Consider the following 19,286-nt stretch of genomic DNA (forward strand, 5'->3'; position numbering starts at 1 on the left):
GCCGGAGGAGAGCTGTCAGTTTCTCCACTCGCTGCCGCGAGAGCCGCGCTCTGCTGCTGGCTGAGTTTAATTCCACTCCAGATAACGTTTGTCTGAGAGGGAAGAGGACAGTTCTTCTTCCAATTTATTATGAAACCCAGGCTTTGACAGATGCGATACGAGATGTACCGTCTGTAAAGCGACTTCCTCCCTGGAGCGAGCCAGCAAATAGCAGGTCGTCACAAAAATGGGAGGAGCCAGGAAATATCCGAACGGCAGACGATTGTCTGGTCTGATATTCCCTGAAATGAGAAAACTTAGGTATTTCCTGTGTTTCGGGATGATGGGTACGTGGAAGTATGCATCCTTCAGGTGGAAGTGAACCAGTTGTCCTGGTGAACACATTCCAGCACCTGTTTGATCGTCAGCATGTGGAATACTGACAGATCGAGGATGTCTAATTGCCCCAGTCTTTATCGGGATTAGAAAAATAACGGGAGTGAAAACCCCTGATTTTTCTCCCTTTGAGGAACCCTGGAAATATCCTCTTTCAACAGGAGTTCCAGCAGCTCGGATTGGAGCGCAAGACATAGCTTCTGGGAGGACAGGAGTGTTTCCTGTATCCCATTGAACTGTGGGGGGGGGGGAGAGGCGAACTGCAGGACGTATCCTCTGCTGATCAGCCTGCTCATACATCTGTCCATCAGACCCACGCGCTGCCACTCTGAGAAAACCTCTGAGAGCGGGCGCACGTGCTCGAGATCCACGCCAGAGCCCCTGCCGCCGCTGCCCGTGAGGCAACCCAAGGTGAGCTTAGACCGAAAGGGCTGCGCGGGGGCCTCCACACGCTGCGTCTCACTCCGACTCTCCATGAGGCGCGTACACGCTCAGGGGATGGATGGAGGTGTGTGCAGTGCTGCCCACATGAAGCGTTATAACGGCGCTCATGGGTTTATTAAGGCCGTGTGTACGAGCGAGGCGTATCTCGGACAGAGGAATGCTGCGAGCTCTGCAGGTTATAACAGGGGTTAAAACCGGCAGGCTTCTGCAGCGAGCCCTGCTGTCTACTAATCAACAGATTAAGTGGCAGCCGGCTTACTTGGCGAAGCTCTGCAGTTTAGATTAAAATGCGCAGGATTTTGTAACGAACCCTGCTGGCTATTAACCGATAGGTCATAGGCAGCTGGTTCACCCAGAGTGGGGGATATGTGAAACACATTTGAAACTGATGACTCAGACAACATGTTGGGAAATAAGCTTCTTTTATTTTCCTCACACTCCCCCCCAAACCGTCAAGGCCGGCTATGTTTCCTCGGCGGCTCTCGTGGAGCAGACGACGAACGGGAGTACCTCACTCCCTTTTGACCCCCCCTCTCTGCTGGAGGGGGGGCGGAGGCGCGGGACTGTGCCCCTGCCGCCACTGACGACGAGTCTGACGGACGAGAGTCTGAACGCCTCGGCTGCGGTTGCTGTGAGCGTCTCCTGCCTGTCGCTGTGGCCGGGTTGGCTGCTGTCGCTGGTGCCGCTGAGGCTTCGCCGCAGCCGACGTGCTGGCGGATATCATCCGCCTGCTCTGCTGCCGCCTTCATGGACTCGACCATGGCTAGAAACTGGGGTCCGAACAGCCCGTCCGGGCTGATCGGAGCATCCAGCAAGACCTTTCCTGGCTGGCTCTGTAACAGCCGCCTGTTGCAGCCAGAGGTGGCGCCGGATCTGCGTCATCCATGCTGCGATCCTCGCCTGGGAGACAGCCACGGCTGCGCACATGTGCCACGGTGGTGGACCACTCCACCAGCGTAACCACCGAGTTGGCCAGCAGCGGCTGATGTTGTTTGCCGCCCGCAGGACGCCTGAAACGCACATTGGTGCGCCCGGTCAGCCTGGCGGGCGACATACTAGTCCTTGGGGGAGGCCAACATAGGGCGCCATCCGGCGATCAAGTTGGCCTGCCTAACCCCAAAGAACGCCGTCAAGCTCGGCTCCAGAGCGGGGGTGGTTGGAAAACCCTCCTCTGTGAATCCTTCCACCTTAGTGAAGGGAACAAAGGTGGCCCACCGGAGCCCTCAAGGTCCTCGGGTTTGCCGCTGCCCTCTCCTGGTACCCTCCTAATGGCGGGAAAGCGCGGCCAGATCGGGTCACTCCTGCCCGTCTGAACCCGGGAAAACACTCCGGCCATGTCGTCCAGAGCCACCCTCTCCCATCCTAGGGGAACGGGGAGACCTCTGCATGCTGCTGCTTTGCCGATGAATCTCCGGCAGCTCCAGCATAATGCCACCCAACGCCGGTAGCAGCCGTTGGCCCACGGAGAAGGGGACCCGCGTGCTCGGCCGCCACACCCGTACCTCGCGCCGACCCCGTCTCCCCCGTCCAGGGGAGAGGGGGAAGGGGAGAGCCGCATGGCGAGCCATGGAGGGAGACGGGGTAGGAGTCGTCCGACTCCTGCTCCGCACACAGGCCGTCGTCCCTGTTCTGGACGGGGCCAATCGTCCTCCTCAGCCACAGCAGCTAGAGCGTCCGCTCTTCGCTTCCTGTCGGGCTGACGGGAGACGGGCACAATGCGAACAAGCGACTGCTGGCTGAGAGCCGCGTCTGCGTGCTCTGGCCCCAGGCAGGATTCGCATTTCGCGTGTAAGTCGTAGCCTCATGATGTACCCTGTCTTACATGAGGGACAATCACGGACACAGTTGTTGCTCATGACTTGACTTTTTCTGTGCTTCAGTACTGTGCTGGTTGCTGAAGAGGGAGCAGAGTGCCGGGCCCCCTTCCTATTTATACCGGAAGGAGGCCCGAGGGTGGGGCCCACCTAGCGGGTGGGCGTGGACTACAAGTGTTTCAGTGCTGCGCGGGGGGGCGCAGAGGGATAACCCAATAGCGATAGCCTTAGAGGGCGAAAGCCATATACGAAATAGAACATCGATTATGTTGTTTCGTAATTGTGGCAGGCCAAAATCGTAATCACGATTAAAATACGATTAATTGCACAGCCCTACCCTGACTATGAAATACCGTCACGGAAGTGCGTAGATGCGCAAGCTGTCATCCAAAGAACAGGAGAGTTTAGGTAGCGCCTCACAAGCAATCTTTAAAGGTCGTTTTCTCAAATGAGTTTTTCTCCTATTCTGAGTGAGAAAAATACACCAAACCTTCCAGTTCCTATCAATATTCTGAAGGTTTTTACTGAAGGGTTTGTTCATATATCATTCATAGCCTGAATGATATATAACATTTTATACTAAAACATGGCGAACATTGATATTTTAGGGCTGTTGACAGTATTTTCTGATTTACATGTATGGAGTGATAAAAAGAGATATCGAAAATCTCTTCTGTAAAAACTTAAGATTCTAATATGACTACAAAATGAAACAAGAATTTGAACCTGGCTTTATCCAAAGTTCAGATTTGTGTTCCTGAAATGTATTAAAATATGCACATATTTAATGAGATTATGGCTCATTTGCATATTTAAACATGCTATTTCAGAAAACTTGTAATACAAAAAACAATTGTCTTAATGTAAGTAATTAACTGGAGACATTTCTAGCTGATATCTTGAAGTTAAAAATGTTACCCTATTCACCTGTAGTGTCTCGCCTTAACTACACAATGACTATCAAAGCAGTATGATCACTCGCTCTCAAGATAAGATAAGTTAAAGCAGCAAGGTTTTAAACCTCAGGTCAATAATCTGCTTAGAAAGCTGAGGGTGAAGCTAGGTTTCTTTTCAGAAACAAGTCCTGTTTCTCGCTTGAGGCCAGGAAAAGGCTCTGTGACCTTTTGACCTGTGCTGGACTATGGTGATCTGATCTATATGAATGCACCTGCCATTACCTGATCAAGTTAGATGCTGCCTATCACAGTGCGCTGAGATTTGTTACTAACTGTAAAGCACTTACTCATCACTGTACCCTGTATGCCAAGGCAGGTCTGCCTTCACTAACTGTACAAAGGCTCAGTCATTGGTACATGTTTATCTATAAAGCCATGTTGGGTAAACTACCACCTTACATCTGCTCTCTGATCTCACGGAAAGTTGCAAGTAGCTATTGCCTGAGATCTCAGGATGTGTTTTTTGTTACATGTGCCAAGTGGCTAGGACTAATTTAGGTATGAAAGCTTTTATGTGCGCAGCTCCTCTAGCTTGGAACATTGCAGTATGATAATCTTGGTACCTGTCAATGTCGATAGGTTTGTAAATTGTTACCCCTGTAATTATGTTGTATGATGTCCTTTTTGTTTTTCTGTTTGTTTTCTGTTTTCATGTGTAACCAACTTTGCAGGTCTCCCTTGAAAAACAGAGTGAGAATGAAAAACAGGACAATACAGTTTACAAATAAATGATATAGTAAGTAACTGTTCAACTAGATATCACAAGGTAAAAGGTAAACGTTGATCAGTTGAATGAACATATATACATCTTGGGTTTGGATTGTTAAATATATTTACATGGGTTAAAGTCATTTGTACAAAACAGTGCAGATGTTATGTATGTACAAGTAGGGGTTGCTTTGAATGGATACATGGTTAGCCCTTGATTGTGCATATCCGTTGTCCGAGGCGCTTGTGCTGTGCCAAGGAGGTCTGAACATGCTCCTCATCTTCACTAGCTCTGCATGGAGGGGGTGGGAGGGTTCTCCAGGATACAGTCCAGCTTCCTCATCATCCTCCCCTCTGCCACCTCCTCCAGATTGTCCAGTTGTACTCCAAACTACAGAGCTAGCATCACAAGCTTGTTCAGCCTGTCAGTGTCGCTTTTGTTGGTGTTTCCATCCCAGCACACTGGCCACCACAGACTGGTAGAACATCTGCAGCAGCCTCGTCATGCACACGTAGAATGACCTGAGCCTCCTCAGGAAGAACAACTTGCTCGGTCCCTTCCTGAAGAGAGCATCATTACTTGTACATCTTGACCCTTGATGTTCTGTTTCAGATCAGTGGAAGAACATGTCCCGGGCGCTGACCAGTGCAGGCCACTCTCTGGTGGCGGTGCAGGACAACCTGATCGATGCGGTTGTGGACGGACCGCCCAGAAAGACCCAGCACACAGCTCCGCTACTTGGGCTTAAACTACACCGGTTAGTGCTAAACACAATATACATTACAACAGGGTTATTGTCTGATAACAAGATGGTTTACAGTTAATGGTGTATGTTGCAAACTTCCTTCTATTATTTCAAACCAGGACAAATAAAAGTGACAGCTGATATACGAGGACATACATATTGTTCCATGTCATGGTAATGAAAACCTCTCTACTTCTCAAAGGTATGTCCTGGCAAGAAAAGATCTCAGCGCTGCGTGCCAAGATGACAAAGAGGAAGGTCACCTGGTTTGTTGGCCACAGCACTGGATGAGATCGCATGTACGGATACTTTTTTATTCAGTAATACATTGTGTAATTAACTCTGCTTAAACTTAGACTTCAAAGTCTCCAATTATCATATATTGAGATATTTCAGTGTTTTCCCACAGATCTGTAATATACTTGTGGTGGTAGCCGGGCACGTGGGGGGCTGTGTGACGTGTAACATAATGTGAACAAAACACACTGTTCTGATGCCACACACACTGCTCTGAACAAATCTATGTTTACGTCGTCTTCTCTGTTTCTCGTAAGGTCTCCCTTTCTGTTGGTCGCTTGTTAGCAAACCCTTCACGCGATAACAGAGTGAACAGGTACAGGAGGCGTTGAGCGAGGGATCATTGTCCACTAGTTAATCGATCGCAGATGGCATCGTGCTCGCCGACGGATTAAAAAAAACAAACCTATATAAATATACTTTGGCGGCCGTTAATATACCTGGGCGGCCTACCCAGGTAAAGTCCATGTCTGGGAAACCCTGTATTAAGAGAAGTCCATTTTTCAGAATGTAAGAATTGTACAGAACAGCTGTTAAAAATATTTAGAAATATTTACAGCAACTTCTAAAGCCCATCAACTAGACAGCTGTCAGATCTTTTACCCTATCTGTACAATACATCTTAACCCTGTGATTGATTCCTAATCTTAAAAATTCCTCTGTCAATGTTGCAGGGAAAGAAAATGTTGTTTTTTTCATGTGAGTTGGATCCACTCAGTTTCCTTTGAGTGCCTTCACATGCCCGCTTGGTTGGAGAGGCTACCAACGTCATTTTCTGCTTAAGGAGCCATGACTTAGCTATATTTTAACAAAGAAAATAGTCCTTTTGTTGTCGCTGGGGGATTCTGCTATGTGAGTTGAATCCACTCCAAAATAAATGTTAGTTCTTCTTGTTACTTACTGCTGTTACTTGGAGATCATGCCAGTAGATTTCCTGTAATAATGCTGGCCCGTGGCAGTTCTAGACCAATTTGACTGGGGGGGCCACTGGGGGGCCCAGTTATTTTCTGAGGGGGGCACAATAAATGCAGGACGAAAAAGAGAACTAGACAGTATGAAGTAATTGCGCATAAGAAAACAATGCCAATACAGTTATTGGTATTTGTTTCAGTACACTTATTTATTTCAGATAGATCTTATAGTTTATTACTGTTAGCTTCAGCTTAAGTTATAGTGCAATGTTGCACTAACAACCATATTTATATAAAAATAAAGGCAATGAACAGTTACATCTCTACTTACATAAGGGTGTCTGCACAATCTCACATTACAGCAACAAAATCCTGCGGTTTTTGGCAAACCAAGTACCAGAAAATATACATTTAAAAAAAATGCCCCCCCCCCCTAGAACCGCCCCTGATGCTGGCACTCAGTCAAACCAAGAGCCGTAAAGCGCTTTCGTTCTTAGTATGAAACATGTCAACCCAGAGCTAGTTAAAAATATGCCCGGGTAAAAAAACAACAAAGTATGAAATGCTAATGTAAAGCAGTCCATTTCTATATCACGATCCAAGGACCTAGGGATGCACGGGTGTCCCTCTAGATGCCTGTGTGAGCACCTTGTTCACCACACTAACGAGGTCTTGCTTCTGATTGTTTAGTCTGAGGGTTTTTGTTAATTTGAATAAGGCTGATTTCTATTGCCATCAGGTAGCATTCAGACAAGAGGGTCTCAATGGGCGTTAAATTGAAGGGATAGGATAAGTGACAATCCCATAATAACATTGACATTGAACACTCAGCAAATTAGAGGAAGACATTGAAGCTGGATGGATTTATCTACGCTGTTTTTCTGACACTGTCACCTGCTAAATGAGATGGAGCAATTGTATCTTAAATTATGTTGTGAAAATGTGATTTTTTCTTTTTTCAGGGCTTTTCAACCTCCGTGGTGCAGACATCGAGTACAACCCAGTTTTCTTTGCATATGCCATTGTGGGGATGAACACAATAAGGTAATGAATTATAGCAAGGCAACTTTCAACACGCTACGGCTGAGCTGACAGCTAGCGCTACAATGGTAACATCCCAAACAGTGCTGACAGAGTTTACAGTGTTAACCTGATGCTATGTTTGCATGAAAACGCAGATGGTCGAATAGCGAGGCCCTCACGTGCACGCTCGGCCGACCAGCTTACCAAAACAAAGGCCAGGGAAAGTAATGGAGCGTGACTTCATTCTCTGCTCAAGTAGACCATAACTCAACTGTTGCTCTACGATTCAAAAGTGTTGTGCTTCTATGGTAATGCTCTGAATCCATTATATAGAACTGATGAGAAGGACTACTTGAATAATTGGTGATAAACTATGGGTCAGCATTATTTCAACTTTGTAGAAATCATCACACACTATTATGCAAAATCCACTTTTTCATGTCTTTAATACATCAACATGTGTCCCCTCTGTGTAAAGAGATTCTGAAAGTTTTAAGAAAAATATTCACTTTTTGTCCTGCTCCATTTATATAAAAACCTGTCTGAAAATGAGCTGATCAGGTTTTGGCCACTTTATGATGTCATAACGATTTGTTTGGCTTTTTGTAACCATTAGCCAATCATCTGAATCTCCTCCTAGAGCACCATTGTGTTATTTTTAACCAAATCTCTCTCAGAGGGGCGTGGGGAGGGGCTCCTTATTTTAATATAACAGACAGAGAATCATCACTTTTGAAACAGGGCTGAAAACAGAGGGGTTTATGGGATGCTACAATGCATGATCTGTTTGGTATTTGGAGCCAAATACTTCAGAGACTTGTTTTGTATATATCTGAGACCTATAATATATTGATTGAAAAACAGTATAATAGGGGACCTTTAAAACTACCCAAACTTTCACCTGAGTTCCCTTTATCCCCACTCCTTCCCTTCTGCAGGCTTTTTGTGGACCTTAAGCGTCTTTCTGTTCCCGCTTTGAGAGACCACCTGCAGCTGGACTCCCCCTGCAAGCCTGAGATGAGCGTCCACACGTACCCGTACGAGTCGGTGTACTCTGAGCTGCAGGCCATCTGCGCGGCACACAGCCCCAAGGACAAAGTGTGGATCAGCGATAAGGCCAGCTGTGCTCTCACACAGGTCATCCCCAAGGTGAGAGAGCAACCAGGAACATAACTAAGCGGTGTTTTACTCATTCATAGATCGGGCTACCCCTAAAGCAACACCTGTCTCGCCATTCTAATTAAATTCCACATTCAGTTTCCTGTACGGGCTCAAATGTTTTCTCTTTTGCAGCTATGGTTTCAATTTTACTTGTTGAAAGACAGAACACATACACTTCCTGATATATCATGTTATGATTGCACACAACGTTTTAATAATCGGAATCCCTTTGTTTAAAATAAAAACACTCCTAGTGTAAGGCAAGGCGAGGCAAGTTTAATTATATAGCACCTTTCAACACAAGGCAATTCAAAGTGCATTTATGAACACTAATCAAATGCAAAGATAATAAAGGAAACATTCAAATAACCCGGACCTGCAGGTTTCTGGTAGTTTGTTCCGGACATTTTGAGCATAATAACTGAACTTCTCCATGTTTAGTTCTGACTCTCGGGACAGAAAGCTGACCAGTCCCAGAAGACCTGAGAGTCTGGGCCCAAACCATTCAATGCTTTTTAAAACCAGCAGCAGTATTTTTAAATAAATTCTTTGAAACACAGGAAGCCAGTGTAAAGACTTTAGAACTGGAGTAATGTGATCCACTTTCTTTGTGTTAGTGAAGAATGATGAAAGGTGACCAAATACGCTGCTTAAATACAAATTTTGAGGTACTTCTACTTTAATTTAGTATTCAATTGTATGATTCTTTAGACTTTACTACATTTTGGAGGCAAATATTCTACTTTTTACTTCATTAAAAGGATTCAATCACCATTTTTAAATCACTAAATGTTTTCAAATGGGCCATTCTGCATTATAAGAACTTAACATGTTGGTACTTTGATGCTAATATTTTCACACTTTAACTCGAGAATGATGATACATTTAGCACTTTTATTTGTTGATGTGGTGGTACTTCTTTTATTTCTGTAAAATGTCTGAACACTTCTTCCACCACTGGACTTTAACCATATTCTATTGTGTTTTATCGTTCAGTTAGATCTAGACTCATCCTTGCATGAAAATGATCAACAAAGTAAATTCAGTTTGATGTCAGACGGGCATTTTGGTTCTCTTGGCTCTGACAGCACACAACTTTGCTTTAAATACTTTAATATACACATTTGAATTCATTTGAATTGTCTTTGTTGCTGCTTGATGTGTTTCAGATCCACAGGACTCCGATTCCCTACACTCCCCTCTGCCTCGCCAAGGCTGTGAAGAACGCCACTGAGATTCAAGGCATGAAAATGGCCCATGTAAGAACTTTATGAGTGCCTTACAATCTGTTGTGTGCATTTACTAATTAATAGTTTATGATTGATGCAACTGATCTCACCTCTCAGATAATGTATTTCGTCTTCTGCACTTTTCCCCAACAGATCAAGGATGCAGCTGCCTTATGTGAACTCTTTGCTTGGTTGGAAAAGGAGGTATTTTCATTATGTTTCTGAGGCTATATATTTTGAGTTCCAAAGAAGAGAGAAGACATTATAGGCTGTAACATTTAGGTTATTGTACCTAATGAGTGAAAACCCTTTGGATATTTGTAATATTGTGAACTTTTTCTCACATAATAATATTTAATTGATCATGATTTCGTAAATGGTTTCTGGAAAGTTACTGATGTATGTCAACTCTTTCCGCATTACCGGTTTTTACTCAGTCCGGGCATAAAAGGTGTGTCCTCACGAGATACCGACAAACTCCCTTCTTTCTATACTACCTCCATACATCAGTTTTACACCATTTTAACTTTACCCTGTTTATCCCTTTAGACTTTAAACACAGACCTTAATGAACACACCTCTGAAACCTTGGGATTCAATACCCGTAAAGCACTGCTGCCGTATTTAAGATCAATCGATCATGACGACCTCCAATATGACAACGAATTCAGCAACAGAGTTATGTGGTTTGTCACATCCTGTGCGTGCAAGCTGGTGCGTTAGAGGTGTCCTTCTTCATTGCTGTGGTTAAATGTTCACTTCCCGCAAAGAAATACATAACAGATGTTTCCTCCAAAGGGGTAGTGCATAGAAAGTGTGTCTCCTCGAAAGGGGAATTGCGTACTTTGCAACACAGGTCTTTACAAATACCCATGTTAAGGATTTCTGTTATACATGCTTATATTGCTAAAGCATTAAACTATACGATACATGACTATGGCATACAGAGTTTTAACACAGTTTTTAACATATTCAAGCTTTATATAATAAAATACATTGTTCCATTTTCTTCCTTTCTTCAACACCTGGTTCTTAAGATTCCAAAAGCCACGGTGACGGAGATCTCTGCTGCCGATAAGGCTGAAGAATTACGCAGGTATGTTAATTATTATTTGTCATGGATGGTTTTTTTCCAGTAAGCACTCATTAACCTCCAGTTAAACTTCTGTTGTCCTTGAATTGCTTCATGGAGAGATGCCAATTTAAACTGTGCTGCGATAGTGACTGGAGTTATATCCCCCTCTACTGGACAGAAGTCAAATGTTTACTAAAAGCTTTGAAATGAATATGATTTGTTGATTTTTGTATCTGTTTTAGTGTGCCAGTGTGATCCTACAACATTTGAACATTACATCTCCTGTCATCAATGCATTTTTGTGTGGAAATATCCTTTCTTAAGTATACTTTTGTCTTTTTCAGTCAACAGAAAGATTTTGTTGGCCTCAGTTTCCCAACAATTTCCAGCGTCGGCCCCAACGGAGCCATCATACATTACAGGTCAGCTGGCCAGTATTTTTAATGAAAACATTTTTGTCGTTCTGTTATAATAGTTCACTAAGTTTCTCTTTCCTTTAGACCCCTGCCTGAAACCAACAGAACTCTCTCCTTGAATGAAGTTTACCTCATCGACTCTGGAGCTCAATATGTGTAAACAAGATCATTATTACATAAATCAACTGCAATTGCCCTGCCTAGTATTTGTATGACCTTTACGTCTTGATTCAGACACTAATCACCTCTAATGCCAAGAAAACATAGGAACAGTGATGTGTTTCTTACTAACACACATCTGTATTCAATGTCTGTCTGTGGCAGTGATGGGACCACTGACGTCACACGCACCGTGCACTTTGGGATACCATCGGCTTACGAGAAGGTTCATTTGGATTTTCATGGTTTTCACTTTCAAAATAATTTCAATCTCAGGTGTTGATTGACTAAAGCTGATTTAATTATTCAAATTTGATTTAATATGTTTGTATTATATATTCTCCCCTTTTCGTCAAGGAATGCTTTACCTATGTACTGAAGGGACACATAGCTGTCAGTGCTGCAGTTTTCCCCAACGGAACAAAAGGTGCTCTCCTCTTCTCTGACACTATTCCACGATTAAGCTTTACACTTTACACAGCATTGAAAAATTGTAAGGATAAAATGATTTATTCAGATGGTAGTTCTTATATATTCCTTTTTTTGTTGAATATACTGTAGATCTTTTATTCTTAGTCTCTGAAAAACAAAAATTACTTCAATTATAGCTTTCCTATGAGAGCAATCTGTTTTAGACACTGGAAACACAGGTGTCACAAAGTTTCAATACAAATGGAGAAATGCTTTCTGATGGAGCGAAATCAAAACCTTACCCTACTCGAGTGCGATCCCTAACTATAATCCTGCGTCCGTCCCCCCACACCCAGGCCACCTGTTGGACTCGTTCGCCCGCGCAGCCCTGTGGGAGTCGGGGCTGGGACTACCTTCACGGGACGGGCCACGGGGTCGGCTGCTTCCTGAACGTCCACGAGGGGCCGTGCGGCATCAGCTACAAGACCTTCGCCGATGAGCCGCTGGAGGCCGGCATGATCGTCAGTGATGGTAAGGCAGGGGGAGGGAGGGTAGGGGTTTTGGTTGAGCCAGTGATTCCGTCTCTGTCATGTGATTTTTAAGTCCTCAAAAACTCATTATTTTGCCTTTTCTGTTTTTGATTATGTTATAAATTCTCTTTTTTTCTAGAACCTGGGTACTATGAAGATGGAGCTTTTGGCATTCGTATTGAAAATGTCGTCCTTGTTGTACCAGCTAAGCCCAAAGTAGGTCCTTTAACTGAGAACATGGCCTCATATACTCATGGAAATAACAGAGTTGCATGCATGGAACAATATGTTAAACCATTCACTGGCAATCATTGGGTGGAAGCCATTTTTTCTCATTCAGGTCTTCTTTACTGAGTTTGATCGTAGCAGTTTTAATTATGAAGAAAATCAGGATGTGAATATTCTCTTGTCTGTGTGTTCAGTACAACTACAGAAACAGGGGCAGCCTGACATTTGAGCCCCTCACTCTGGTTCCCATCCAAGTCAAGATGATGAACACTGAGCTGCTCACTCAGAAGGAGGTAAGGGATATCCAGTGTGATTGTGTCTAAGCATTCAAATCATCAGGAATATTAAATTGATCCCAAGCAGGGATTCGGTTGCTTTACAATTGCTTCAAATCTAGATTGGAAATATATTCATACTTGTAGAGACATTTAAAAAAAAGTTAAATTTATGTATGTAAAAATTAGGGCCGGGACTTTAACGCGTTAATTAAGATGAATTAATTACACAAAAATTAACGCGTTAAAAAAATTAACGCATTTTAATCGCACTTATTTTTGCACCGCGGAACGTTTCTCACTGGATGAGTTTCAGGCGTACCGATTATACTGGAGCACCAACTAACGTTCATGACTTCAGACAACAACAAACCACAGTGAACAACAGTGGGAAATGTTGTTTTAAAAAACGGACGGATAGAAGCGTCGATAAGAGCACGGTTGTGTGCAAATTATGCAAAAAGGAATTCGCATATCACCGCAGCACATCAAGCCTCAAGTATCACCTCAATGCAAAAACATATAGCAGCTAGCGTGGAAGCTAGCGTGGACGTTAGCCTCTTTTATCGCGTTCACACCAAAAAGAGCCGGTACTAAAATTAGTTCATGAGAACCTTTTTACCCCCACGAAAGTCCCTGCTAGAGAGCAGAGAGCTGCTAGAGAGCAGGGACTTTCGTACGGCTCTCTTGTGAGAAAAGAGCTATATGTCTGATTGGCTGGGCGGATTGCAAACCACGCCCCGTAAAACTCCCAAAAAAAATTGTGAATTTTATTATCCTCGCATTAGCATTATTAGCATTAGCATTAGCCCAGCGCAGAAACGCAGAGAGACTAACTTATGGCAACACAAAATAAAACATGGGAGCGGTGGAGATGAGGAGGTGTCGGCGTTCTGGCGATTTACTCGGAAGGCTGCTGGGACTCCCAGCAGCTTCTACTGAAGCAGAAGAAGAAGAAGTGACGTCAGCGGCTTCATTTGCCTAATCCACCCCCAGGTTCAAAGAGTTCTCATGAACTAAGTTCTCATTAACCTTTGTGGGAAAAGTACTGCGGTGTGAATGCGCCTAATGGTATACTAAAATCCATGCGAAAAAAATTGCTTCTCACTGTTCTCAGGTCAAATATTTATATGTGATTAAAAATGCGATTAATTTCGATTAATTAATTACAAAGCCTCTAATTAATTAGATTAATTTTTTTAATCGAGTCCCGGCCCTAGTAAAAATATGTGCATTATAATACGCAATTAATCTACAATATATATATATGGGAAAATAGAAATAAGAAATATGTTACATTTTGTAAATAGTACTCTATTTACAAAATGTAAATGCTCTCTATCGCTGGAAAATGGGATCTATGATGAAGTGTATTTAAATGCAAGAATAGTATATACAAATAGTACTTGATATGTATAGTATACAAAATAAATGCAGTATTAATGCCAGGGTAAACCAGAGTCGACCATCAAATACAAATTCAGCCATTGAAAATGTGTTTTTATTGGTAAGATGATGAACACTTAAAATACAACAAATAATTGCCTTTAACCTACTGTAGTTAACACTTTGTAAGAAAATCATACAACGTTTTTAAATGTTTTCATTATATCAGCTATTCCTTTCATAACATGCACTACTTTAGTCTGTTCATGGTGTGACGGGCTCTCTTGTGTTCACAGCGGGACTGGGTGAACGAGTACCACAGAATCTGCCGGGAGGTGATTGGAGCGGAGCTGGAGAGGCAGGGCAGGAAGGGGGGGCTGGAGTGGCTGATCAGAGAGACCCAGCCCATCGCCTGAGTACGACTCTTCTGCAGTACCATCCTTTTTGCCATGGAGCAAAGATGATTAATTGCTCTGCAGTGATAAACGTTTGTATTTTCTCCTCTTTCTCTGTGTCTCACACTTGGCTTCTTTTGTAAAGCACATTGTATCAGCAGTGTTATTAAAGATCATTACAAAATCAAGAAATGCTTTCTTACATCTATGGCAGTGTCGTGTTCAGCTTGGCGAGTGAAACAAATGGTGACTCAATAACACTATCCTTATATGGTTTTACAAAAGATATTTACAAAGACAACTGTAGAAATATACATGATTATTAGTGGCAGCATTGTCATGTACCTACATTTAGCATATATTTAAATCCTTTAAAAATACTCTGTTGAGTGTTCTGTGTACAGACGGTGTTGCTTACTAAGACGCATGTATCATTGATGCCTTACAAACAAGATAAATGAATGTTCTGCTTTTATAAAACATTTGCTGTGCCATTCTAAGAAGATTTATAATTTAGATCTCAGTTTCTTTGTCTTTGGCGGCACCTAGGGTGATAAGCAATAATGCAGGTGTGTTTTTGGATCCCTCTTTTCAGAGAACCAAACAGTGAACTTGCAATTCCCGTCAATGTTTCCGCAGACACCCTGTTTTATTCTGCAAATTCAATGGGTTTAAATCCATTGTGTTACGTCATGATAGATTTTATTTAAATGGAAATATTCAAGAGTATTACTTCCTGCATTGTTAACATCCCTGTTTGCTAGGTTGCAGTCTTCTCCTCCTGGTTTTGCTGGCACTTAATGTGTTTGTGACCCAATTGTCAATCAGTCTGTTCTAGCCAGTGATGTCAAGATGGGTATTTTCTTCAAGTAAAATCAAAAGCAGTTGCCCAGTTTAATATCAGATATATTTAGGCAAGTTTATTTATATAGCACTTTTCAACACAAGGCAATTCAAAGTGCTTTACAGATATTTGCTCCTAAATCCACATTTGTTTTGCATTCAAAACAGTGAAATACACCGAAACAGTCAACAGAGATTTGTTGACTTTGTTTCTCTTTACACCTAGGTTCAGTATTGTACTTTCATGGGACTAACAACACAGATTCAAACTAAGAATGGTCTAAATTGAAGCAGCAGTGGGATGGAATATTCTGAACCTACTGTAAGTCCCAGTATGAGTACAATATAAGCCATAATATCCTACATTTCTCATGGTGTAACTTAAGAGCAACCCTGCTAAAGTGTATACTGTACCCCGGGTCTATGACGCAGGTTCTCTGTTATAGATTCCCAGGCTATGTATTTTCCTAAAATAGATGGGAGTGCCCACTTTACTGTACATGGTCATACATCACATAGTCAGTCTTGGGTGCAGGGGTCAAAATCAGACCTCTCAGATTCCAGTGTCTCTCTGGTGACTTTCAGATCATTTCTCGTCACAGTCCCACTCCCACAGCACAACACTTTTAACAACCTTCTAAAGCTGCATGTAAAAAAATGGGAGGGTCCAGGGTGATGCCACTGCAGGGGTTCCTTTTGCGTACTCTTGAAAAGACAGCGGCAGCATCAGTGCAGTCTGCTCCTCCGCTCCCTGTGAGGCTTTAGTCCGGCACTCCTCCTCTCCCTCCTTCAGGCCCACAGGCAGAGGGTTACTTGTAGATGTAGTAGATCCTGGAGTTGTCCTTTGCTGCCTCTTGTTTCCTGAAGAAGGCGAGAGGGTTGATGAAGCTGGTGGACCTTGTTACTGCTCTGACCGCGACGGGGTCCGCCGGCTCGCCTCGGGTCACTGCGCTCTCATACACGTGGGCTCTCTTTGACTGCCTGGTGGAGCAGATGGGACTAATTGCACTAATGACTTTAAAGGAGACATATTGAGCTCATTTTCAAGTTCATCTTTGGCTGCCTATTAGAATACGTTTAGATGCTTAAATGATCCAAAAAAATACTTACTTTTTCTCATACTGTCTTTACAAATATAACTATTCACATTCGGCTCCCCAAAACACAGTCTGCCCTGATTGGTTAGTTTGCTGATCTTACGCATCTGTGCTCTTATCCTTGCTTTTTTGAGTGCATAAGTGGGGTTCACACTTAGAAGTCAAATGCATTGCACTATGAGTACCCAGATGGTCCAGTAATAATGGTCCAAAACTGTGGAACCCTGGTTACTTCTCACACTCAGCTATGTCTTGGCTACTTAACGGAATTATCAGCTGTGTGTGCTCTTGCTCCTGTGAACACAACCCTACACAAATATAAGCTGTGAATGTTTTTTTGATTGGGTCAAAAGAGCAGTCTGTATTGCAGAGGTGGGAAAAATACTCAAATCTTGTACTTTAGTAAAAGTAGAAGTACCAGAGTGTAGAAATACTCTGTTAAAAGTAAAATGCCTGCAATCAAAAGGTTACTTAACTAAAAGTACAAAAGTAAAAGCATCAGAATATACTGAAAGTACTTATTATGCAGATTGGTCCATTTAAAAAAAATATATTATATGTTTTGATTATAGTTATTGATGCATTAATGAGTTTATCAAAGCTGGTTTTAATTACTTTGTTTACTGTAAGGTAGCATGTGCATTTTTCTCCAGGTGTAACTAAAGTCTCTTGTTGATTCGTCAAATCATTCGTCCAAATCTGTAAAGCAACTAAAGGTACAAAATACATATAGTGGAGTAAAAGTACATGATCAACCTCTGAATTGTAGTGGAGTAGAAGTATATAGCAACAACATTTAAATACTAGTAAGTATAGTTCAAGTATCTAAACATTGTACTTAAGTACAGTGCTTGAGTAAATGTACTTGGTTACTTCCCACCTCTGCTGTAATGGTACCTTGATACCCGGAAAGTAAAGCTGCTAGCTGGCTAACAGCAGACTTCGTCTTTTCAACAGAGTGCACAGCAGCTGTTGGCAACTTGAGACAACTCTACCCAGACACACTATCCAAGTCAGTAAAGGACATACGATCTCAATGTATGACATGAGACAGCATAACTAAAACCATCATGATTTAAATGTCTGATGTCCTCCCAACACTTCCGGTTCCAAATAAAGGTGACATATGTTAAAGTATCAAGACTCATCTGATATCTGATCCTCACCTGGTGCGGTTGTAGCAGACGGTGATGCAGTACAGGCCGGTGATAGTGAGGATACACAAGGCCAGGGCGATGATGACAATGTTAAACACTTTGAACTCTGGGGTAGAAGGAAGGAAACACACACGTTACTTAGAAGAAGCACTTACCACATCAGAAAGTCCATTGTGACTACAGAATAAAACTGAACTGATTATAAAGAGAACATCACACCAGACAGAGCTGAGTCCATCTCCTGGTCATGCAGTCCCAGAGCTGCCGTGGTGTTCACATGGAGGCTGTCTGCCATCATTTCTCCGTCCTGGTGGGCTCCACTCATGTTGCTGCCTTTGGCATCCAAAACATGGACTAAAGGCTGAGCTTCAAGCCTCTTCCCACTGGTTTCAATAGAAACCCGGGCCATGTGACTCGAACAGCTCCTCTCAGTCTCTGTGGAGACTCCCCCTCTTTTGTCACCCCATCAGTTCAACTTGGACACCCCATCTTCTCCCTCCCCTCAGCTCCCCTTGTTTACTGCTCATTATTCTGCTCAGCATTTTGGGGGGACACTGAGGGGAGAGGGACGTTGGGCCTTTTATACTGTTTGTAATCAACTTTGAGTGGTGACCTCAAAACTAGAGAAATCACCACTGAAAATGTGAAAGAAAAAATCAAAGAGGAACTCAATTACAGTTTTCTCTGAAAATGGTGCTCTTTTGAGTTTTCAGCTTGTTTTACCCCCTGAATCATCAGATAAATTAAACAACAGAGAACATCTGTACTCATGTCAAACATTGGTGTGAATTGTGCCATCTTACTTATACTTAAATAACGTCTGCATTGCATTATATTTATTGTATTATTAGCATTATTAAACATTATATATTGTATCTATCTGACAGAGACATAATGTCAGAAAATGTCTGACATTATGTCAATCAATATTTGACAACCAAGTTCCAAAAGTTCAATTTTAGATTTAGAAATAGTTTCTTTAGTCTGATCTGCAGAACACATTTCAAAAAGTGTCATTTTACACTGACAGAAAAGTGTTTGAGTAGCTGGAGATGACATTGGCAATTCATGAATTGCACATTTTCTCTCGACTATCACCTTCAGCTTAATATAAAACCCCAAAAGAACCCAATAAATCATTGAAAAGCTTACTGCAAATCCTTTTCCTGCAGTATAACAACTTGACACTAGTTTTCAACGAGACATTTAACTGAATCTCCACGGATCAGACACAGAATGCTTGTGTACCATACCTCTTCACCTGCCTATCTGTGCGTCGCTGCTTGTTTGGTGTTTTGGGGTGAGCAGTACAGGAGATCAGGCTGTCCATGGGCTGATGCGAGAGCCAAAGCCAGCAAAAAGGCAACAAAGCCAGCATTCTTCTCCTTCCTTATGCCTCACTTCACCCTGCAGCACCATGGGAGAAATTATGCAATTAGTTGACAATCTAATTAAAGCAGAGTTTTGTTTTCCCTCTTTGACAAGACAGGCTGCTCTTTAGAGTGAACTTGGAGAGAACCTTTCCTCTGTGCGAGTGACCCTTTTGTCAACCTGCTTGGTTGAGTTGCTACATAGGGTGAAACATGTTAAAAGCTAAAGACAGGAGAACGTTTTTGTTGTAGCTGAATTTGGTTTGGTTTGAGAAATGGT

General features: G+C 42.8%; 2 protein-coding genes across 3 annotated transcripts in view; one reads left to right on the forward strand and one right to left on the reverse strand.

Moving 5' to 3' along the window:
- xpnpep1 (X-prolyl aminopeptidase (aminopeptidase P) 1, soluble) overlaps nucleotides 1–14,727 on the forward strand; it is a 26,201-nt gene extending 11,474 nt beyond the window's left edge. The window contains 18 exon segments of the mRNA XM_034239247.1: nucleotides 4,911–4,987; nucleotides 4,989–5,055; nucleotides 5,246–5,316; nucleotides 5,318–5,342; nucleotides 7,214–7,295; nucleotides 8,213–8,423; nucleotides 9,605–9,694; nucleotides 9,818–9,868; nucleotides 10,702–10,760; nucleotides 11,084–11,161; nucleotides 11,240–11,311; nucleotides 11,480–11,540; nucleotides 11,672–11,741; nucleotides 12,082–12,131; nucleotides 12,133–12,256; nucleotides 12,395–12,471; nucleotides 12,678–12,776; nucleotides 14,441–14,727. Coding sequence (XP_034095138.1) covers nucleotides 4,911–4,987; nucleotides 4,989–5,055; nucleotides 5,246–5,316; nucleotides 5,318–5,342; nucleotides 7,214–7,295; nucleotides 8,213–8,423; nucleotides 9,605–9,694; nucleotides 9,818–9,868; nucleotides 10,702–10,760; nucleotides 11,084–11,161; nucleotides 11,240–11,311; nucleotides 11,480–11,540; nucleotides 11,672–11,741; nucleotides 12,082–12,131; nucleotides 12,133–12,256; nucleotides 12,395–12,471; nucleotides 12,678–12,776; nucleotides 14,441–14,560 — 1,484 coding nt within the window. The 3' untranslated portion in view covers nucleotides 14,561–14,727.
- A 705-nt stretch (nucleotides 14,728–15,432) lies between these two features.
- Nucleotides 15,433–18,013, reverse strand: si:dkey-246e1.3. 2 transcript variants are annotated; one of them, XM_034239249.1, is made up of 3 exons: nucleotides 17,856–18,013; nucleotides 17,646–17,742; nucleotides 15,433–16,243 (listed from the first exon to the last, which is right to left on the reverse strand). In XM_034239249.1, the coding sequence occupies exons 1-3, from the start codon at nucleotides 17,959–17,961 to the stop codon at nucleotides 16,192–16,194; spliced, it is 255 nt and encodes an 84-aa protein (XP_034095140.1). In that variant the 5' UTR covers nucleotides 17,962–18,013; the 3' UTR covers nucleotides 15,433–16,191. The 2 variants fall into 2 exon arrangements, with proteins under 2 accessions (XP_034095140.1, XP_034095139.1); XM_034239248.1 differs by having other exon boundaries at nucleotides 15,433–16,363.
- Between the last annotated feature and the right edge of the window lie 1,273 nt (nucleotides 18,014–19,286).

This window comes from Gymnodraco acuticeps, unplaced genomic scaffold (assembly GCF_902827175.1).
Source record: "Gymnodraco acuticeps unplaced genomic scaffold, fGymAcu1.1, whole genome shotgun sequence".
In the NCBI taxonomy this organism is placed as follows: Eukaryota; Metazoa; Chordata; class Actinopteri; order Perciformes; family Bathydraconidae; genus Gymnodraco; species Gymnodraco acuticeps.